The sequence below is a fragment of the Stigmatopora nigra genome, chromosome 1, assembly GCF_051989575.1.
Source record: "Stigmatopora nigra isolate UIUO_SnigA chromosome 1, RoL_Snig_1.1, whole genome shotgun sequence".
NCBI lineage: Eukaryota > Metazoa > Chordata > Actinopteri > Syngnathiformes > Syngnathidae > Stigmatopora > Stigmatopora nigra.
In genome coordinates, this window is record NC_135508.1 from 12,299,724 (window position 1) to 12,306,735 (window position 7,012).

A 7,012-nucleotide genomic window follows, 5' to 3' on the forward strand; every position below is an offset into this window, starting at 1 on the left:
ACTAAAAACTGCCATGTTTGCTCATTTTCAACATTTTCTTTAAAAAGGTGTGTATTAAATATTAAATAATTGGCTTTCAATGCTGATGCATTTTTACCAAGTATTTTGGCCGTGTAGCAATTCCGGTGGTGGCCACAGATGGCGCTTGCTTGTGGTGAGAGCATAACAATTAGCATTTAGCAGCGGAGATGCTGTGTTCACAAGTCGTGGGACAATGCTAGTTTGCTAATTAGCGCAGAGCTAAAGTCTTTATCAACAGAGTCGAACACGTAACGTAAGTACTGATTACATCTTTCCATCTTTACATTCTTTCGCATTTGCACATTTGTTGACATGTTTCAAGGCAGCTTGAAGTTAGCCGACCGTAGTGGACAGGTACGACTGTGTATTAAACTTCAGGCAAAATGTTTCTCTCCACGTGTTAAACGATATTCCTAATGAACGTGAATGCCTCCTTTTGCTTTTATCCCACTTGGTCAGTAGCTTTGGGGGGTCTTACCGAAACGGACAAATTTGAAAATTGCCAATGTTTGCACTACTGGGGTTTCTTTTTCGTGACGATTCATCGTGAATGGATGAACAGGAAGTGAAATGAAAGCACTTTTATTTAGTATTGTCAATGTGTGTCGGCAGCATGGCACAACAAGCTGATGCTCCCCAGTGCACCATTGCAGACAGTGGCTCGATGGAGAAGGAAAAGGGTGCCACCAAAGTGAAATGGACTTTGGAAGAGGTGAGGGAAAAGTTAACAGGTCCACCTAGAAAGCATGTTTTCTCTCCATATGTGTTGTTTAGCTGTCGTTATTAGCATGTAGATTTAAGTAAGATATGAATGTGTTGACGCTGCAGAGTTGTGTTAAACATGGAGGCTCTTCTGCCTGACTTTGTAGCTTACTCATACTTCTTAGAAGAATTAAATACTTTTATCATTTAATATCAGACATATTCGCTCGTTCGTGGTAGAGAATGAGTTAAAAAGTAATATTAAAATGCCCCAAAGCATACAAGCAATAACGTCGAAATAGCCAAAAAAAAAAAAACAGCAAAGCGCCCAACACACAGGAAATAGCCTGGAAATGTCCTCCAAAATAAGAGGACATTATCTAAAATTTTCAGAAAGTGACTTTTAAATGCCCCTAAAATGACAAGGAAGTGACACTAAATGGAATCACTGACACAACAATAGTCCAATTCACTTAGAAGGTATTTTCTGGATTATTATTACTTTTGCAGACAGACCTCAGTCTCTTAAGCAGTTTTAGCTGTGACAACATACAAGGAAGACTCATGTATTTTATGTATACATACGGGATACAGATCTAAAGCACTCCTTTATTTTACTAGTGTTGTAAAAGTTTTTTTTATGTGTTTTTACGAGAATTCCCAGGTCATGTGTCCCTGATGGATGCAGTAATATTGATATAATACATACCAAAATCTCCAAATTACATAATACTTAATACCTCTCCAAATGTGGTCACTTCTGGAACGCAAAAAACTCTGAATTGTTTCACTTCAATGGTGAAGTCCAATTCCAGTCGACAGTACGCAGAAGAGTTGTATTATACTTGATGTGAATGAGTACAAAGTATATATTTCCCTGTTGTGCCAAAAATCAACCTGATTTTAATCTTCTCTTCTGTGTAGGACGAAAATCTGAAAATCCTGGTCAAAAACTTTGGAGAACGCAACTGGAATACAGTTGCCTCCTTGTTACCAGTAAGAATTTGCGAGAATAAATCATCTGTGACATTAAATGCGTTGGGCCTCCATTTCATAGGGAGTGGAAATAAGAATAAATGAATCTTTGGTGACTTTTTGACTTGACAGGGAAGGACAGAATTACAATGTATGCACCGCTGGAAACATCTGGAAAAGAACATGGCGCCTTCCGGCTGGTCCGAAGATGAAGACAAGAAGGTAAAGAAGCCCCTTTCATCTCCTCTTTTTCCAAGAGTAATTGTGCTCATTTTGTTTGTTGCCTTGGGCAGATCTTAGAGTTGGTGGGCAGGTTTGGCACCAATTGCTGGGGTTTGATTTCCAAGCACTTTAAGGGGCGGCAGGAGAATCAGTGTCAGGAGCGTTGGCTCAACCACCTGGAGCCTTCGTTGAAAAAGTCCGGCTGGAGCCACGAGGAGAATCTCATCATTTGCAAAGCTCATCGTGTCTTTGGCAACCGCTGGTTGGAGATTGCCAAGTTGCTGCCTGGAAGGTAGGTGGTTGCCTTCTTTGGACTTTCCCATTGTTTATGCTATAAATGCACACTGTGTGGACATTTTTACTGAAACGGCCACCTATGTAGCCACCATCATATGTTAATTAGAACATTCAAATGATGCTTTCCTTTTTCAACATGATCCAAATCATGTATAATCATGTTTAGTTTAGTTTGTAAGCATTGGATGTGTTTTGAAACCAATGGTTGTGGTAAGTGAAAATGGGAACCAAAATCCAAAACTTTCTTCACTTTCATTTTTTTTAATGTTAATTGCTGTAAATAAAACATTGCTTGATTTTGTTTTCTTTTCTTAGGATAGAAAATGTGTATTTAGAAGTTTGGTTGGCCTAGTAAATTACTCTTTGGGTGCACTGCCTGCTAAAGTGTGGGTTGAATGTTTGTTGTCGAATTCCTCCGATCATGCGAGGTTGTGAATATGATTTATTTGTAGGACAGATCACGCCGTGAGAAAGCACTGGAACTCCACGCTGAAAAAGGAAGCTGAATCGGGCAGGCTTGAAAAAGAGGGAGAAAACATCACCGTTGACATTCAGCAGTTTGTGGAAGGAAAGGTAGCAACGCATCAATCTAGTATTCTTGGAGCCTTTTTTCTCAAAGCCTGCACGAGCCATTCCTCTGCTAGCACTTTAGGTCCAACTTACAACATATTCTTTTTGCAGGTAGACTTCAAGTGTGACATTTTGTTAGACACCACCCCTGTGACTCCCGAAGTGGTAGGCTTGCATTCTGAAACGGGGGTAATTGGAGACACTTCCCCCCTTTTCTTCCACATTCAATTTATTCTTCCTGTAGATCCAAGAAAAGAAAGAAAAGTGCAAAATCCCCCAGAAGAGCGTCACCCCGCCTGCACACACGACGACGTCTAAAGGGGCCATGCCGGCGGCAAAGAGCAGCTGTCCCAGCTCTGCGGACGCCGCTGCCCCAGGACCGGCACCATCACCGGCACCATCACCGTCACCAACGGTGGCGGAGCTTCAGAAAAAGTTTGCTGACGCCGCTTTGAGGATGATCGCCGAGGACATGCTTCCGCTCAGGTACATCGAAAATGGACATGCCAATACTTTGAAGCAGCTCATTCCATGACAAATGCAGTTCCTGGGTGTTTCACATCTGTATTTAAAAAAAATGTACATACAGAACCTTAAAGAAATGAATATAAAAGAAATACAGTCCAGTCATGACATCCAAGTACCAGCACTAAAAGAAAGCCAGTTCTTCTTTTCATTTTCCTTTTTCCACCTTCCAAAGTTTTGTGGAAGGAGCAGGTTTCCGGTCGTTCATGGCCGCCGTCTGCCCCGAATACCACAAGCTGTCCCAGCGCGCCGTTGGCATGCAGCTTTACGACGAGGTGGAGAGAAACATCAAGCCTCAGCTCATCCGTGACTTAAAAGCCTGTATGAACAAATCCCAAGAGGGGCCGGGGTCCATCCACGTGACCTGCGACCTCTGGGCGGGCCAGCGGTCCAACAAGGCCGATGAGCCCGTCGTCATCGTGCAGCTCCACTTCATCAACGAGGCGTGGCAGATTCGCCGACCCACCGTGGCCTTCCGCCCCCTGAGCCGCGAAGACCCGAGCGGCGCCGTGGCGCGGGAGCTGGAGGGCGTGCTGCTCGGCTACGCCGTTTTCCCGCAGAGCATTGGCTACATCCTCTTCAACCGCGCCAAGGAAGCACTGGCCGCCAACAGTCTCTTCTGCGACTACAAGCTCATGTGTCCGTCCAATCGAGGCGATTCGGACGGAGACGAAGTGGTGGCCTTTCTCTCGGACCGCGCGTCCGAATGCGAGCCTCTGTTCTCGGAGCCCGGGGTCGGGTCCGGGACGGCTTGCGTGGCTAAAACCTTGCAGCTGGTGATCGGCGAGGCGCTGAAGAACTCCCGGGTGGTGGAAAACCTCCTCTCGCACGTCCACAACGTGGTGGCGTTCTTCAGGGGCAGTACCTACTGGAGCGAGGTACACTTCAAGTTTATCTCCTGTGATAATACACAACATCTCACATCTCATTGTCTGACGCCGCATTGGATGAAACCTCTTGTCTTTCCGGTCTGTCAGGATTACCCAAATAATTATATTTTGATACAAGACACAATATCGAGAGAGAGAATTTTAAGCCTATATATGCGAGTCCTGCACTGACATGAGCTGAAAGGCTACTTCCCAAGAAGTACGCCATTTCTCCTCAAGAAGCAAACAAAAGAATGACCGATTCAAATTTGCAAAAAGACACTAAAACAATGATTTCAACTTCTGGACACTTGTCATGTGGTCTGATGAAACTAAAGTATAGTGGCGCCAATGACATACTTCTAAATGTGTTTAAACGCTTCTAAAGAATAACAAAGTCAATGACTCATAGGGTTCCTCACTAAACCCTCATTTCAATCTCATTGGAAATTTGGACTGAGATCTAAAAAGTTAGTTACAAGCAAGGTGACTGACGACCCTAGGTCGGGATTCCGGCAGAGTACTCCCAGAATCCAAGATATGCCTTTGTGTCTTTGTTCAGGTTTTATCGAAGGAGTGTGGCGTGTCTTTATATCCGCCCGCCGGCCACTTCCGCTGGAACTCTATGATGGCGTCTTTACGGCGAATGGTCCAGGAGTCCGCTTGGAACGGCGTTCTGGCTGTCCTGGCGCAGGCTCGCAGCGAGGCCAGCGACTCGGCCACCGCCCCGCCTCTAATCATGGTCAAGAGGGAGCAGGTTCTCGACATCCTCAATCTCCTGGAGCCCTTTCAGGAAGGCTTGCAGGCATGTCATTGAGGGGGCGGGGGACACATTTGTCGTACGGCCTCCATGAGGTCCACTATTTGGTAGAAGGGAAGATGTGAATATCTCTGCTTGCTGCCCCTTGTAGGTCTTGTTGGGAAACCCGGTTTCCATCGCCAACGTGGTCAGCACTCTCGTATGCCTGGATAGGACGTTGGAGGACCGGAGCACTCACTACAACCCTTTTAAAAAAGCCCTCCGCCTGGGCCTCTGTTCTCACTTCCAGTCCTTGGTTCACCAGAAGGATCTGGTAGTTGCTTCTGTGCTTGATCCGAGGAACAAACTGAAGGTTTGTACTTGATATTAGTGGGAACGAACCTTGACCAGTACCACTGGAAGGAATCATTGTCATATGTAGAGCTAGTTTTGTTCCCCTTCATACAATTTGAATGCTGAATTGAAATGTGTTTATGGTCTTGTTCATCAGGCATTCCCTGACAGCCACGTTGAGCACCAGGTCGGTTTTCTAACACCTCCAACAAAGTGTGAGGCTCGCGTCATTGTGGAATCAGCCTTGAAAAACCAAGACAATCCAGACAGCAAGGCAGAGAAAAGCCAATCCCAACTGCCGGGTGGCGAATCGGAAATGACCGCTGATGCTGCAGAGGTCTCGGCGAGTCCCCCGGACGCCAAGCGCAACGGTTCCCAACGCACAGGTTTGAAGCGCAAGTCGGAGGAAAACGTCCCCTCGGTCCCCTCAAAGAGCATTACGTCGGAACTTGACGTTTACCTATCGGAACCGTTGTGGACAAACGGCTCCACTCTGCTCTACTGGAAAAATGCCACTCGCTTCCCAAATCTGCAAAACATGGCCAAAAGGCTGCTGGCGGTACCCGCCACCTCGGGGGGCTTCGACCGACTCTGCCCGATGGCCGCCTCCATCGTACGAGCTAAACGCAACCGCATGCCACCTCACACCACGGAGAGACTTCTTCTTTATAAGAACTCTTTAAAACCAAAGACTGGCAAAAAATCAGGGGGAGTCACCAAACACAAATTGGCCAAGTGAGACCGCCATTCAATCGAGTGTGTTGGCTGATATGTGCACGTATGCTGTAACGTTTGACCTACTTTGCCGTTAGTTACAGTCAAACTGCAACCCCAGTTACTGAAGTGGTTGTTTGCACATCTTTGTTTCACGATAGCGGGATGCCGTGGAGGTCTTTCTGTCACTCCTTTGGCTTGTTTTTTCTGTTACCTTCTCATCCTCTTTTATTGCGTGAAAAATACTTCTTTGGTTCATGTCCTAAAAGTTCGAAAGAGTTCTGAATGTGGTTCTGGTTCCTGTCCCTAAGTGCCTTGATGTTTTCAATTGGCACACCTTCTCTGGATCACGGTCGACTGGAATAGAGTCCAGTTCACCCATGTGGAAAAGATTGTTTTGTTTATAAGGTAGTTAAGTCAATACATATCTTGTTTTCCAAATAATTTCATTCAATGTTCTTGTTTTTATTCCCCGTTCTTGATTGTTTCTTATTGAGCATGCCTCAATGCTCCCTCCAAATTATTATTCAGATTGATAATCTAATTTTACTGCATGAAAAATTCTCTACGTCCAAAATACTAAACTCTGATTCATTCTACATTAATATTACATTTTTTATGGCAAAATACATCATCCATTTTTCAAATAATAACTATTTTGACTTTCTCGGGTCACCCTTGCAGTGAGGGACCTGGGTTCAAATCCAGGTTGGTCCACCTTTGTTGAGTTTGCATGGTCTCCCTGGGCGGGTGTGGGTTTTCTCTGGGTACACTGATTTCCGCCCACATTCCAAAGACATGTATGGGAGGCTGGTTGGACACTAAATTGCCCCAGATATGACTGAGTGTCAATAGCTGTTTGTCTCATTGTACCCTGCGATTGGCTGGCCCCCAATTCAGGGTGGGCTGAAGTCAGCTGGGACAGGCTCCAGCACCCCCTGCGACCCTACTTAGGATAAAGTGGTTCATAAAATGACATGAAAGGAGACTCTTTCTCAACATTGATTAAGACAAGGCATTGCAA

General features: G+C 45.4%; 1 protein-coding gene across 1 annotated transcript; it reads left to right on the forward strand.

Moving 5' to 3' along the window:
* The first annotated feature begins 465 nt into the window (after positions 1 to 465).
* Positions 466 to 6,355, forward strand: mybl2a (v-myb avian myeloblastosis viral oncogene homolog-like 2a). The gene is made up of 11 exons (XM_077732399.1): positions 466 to 733; positions 1,648 to 1,719; positions 1,831 to 1,920; positions 1,992 to 2,212; positions 2,670 to 2,790; positions 2,899 to 2,952; positions 3,032 to 3,273; positions 3,488 to 4,190; positions 4,744 to 4,986; positions 5,093 to 5,293; positions 5,432 to 6,355. The coding sequence occupies exons 1-11, from the start codon at positions 620 to 622 to the stop codon at positions 6,011 to 6,013; spliced, it is 2,643 nt and encodes an 880-aa protein (XP_077588525.1). The 5' UTR covers positions 466 to 619; the 3' UTR covers positions 6,014 to 6,355.
* The last annotated feature ends 657 nt before the right edge of the window (positions 6,356 to 7,012 follow it).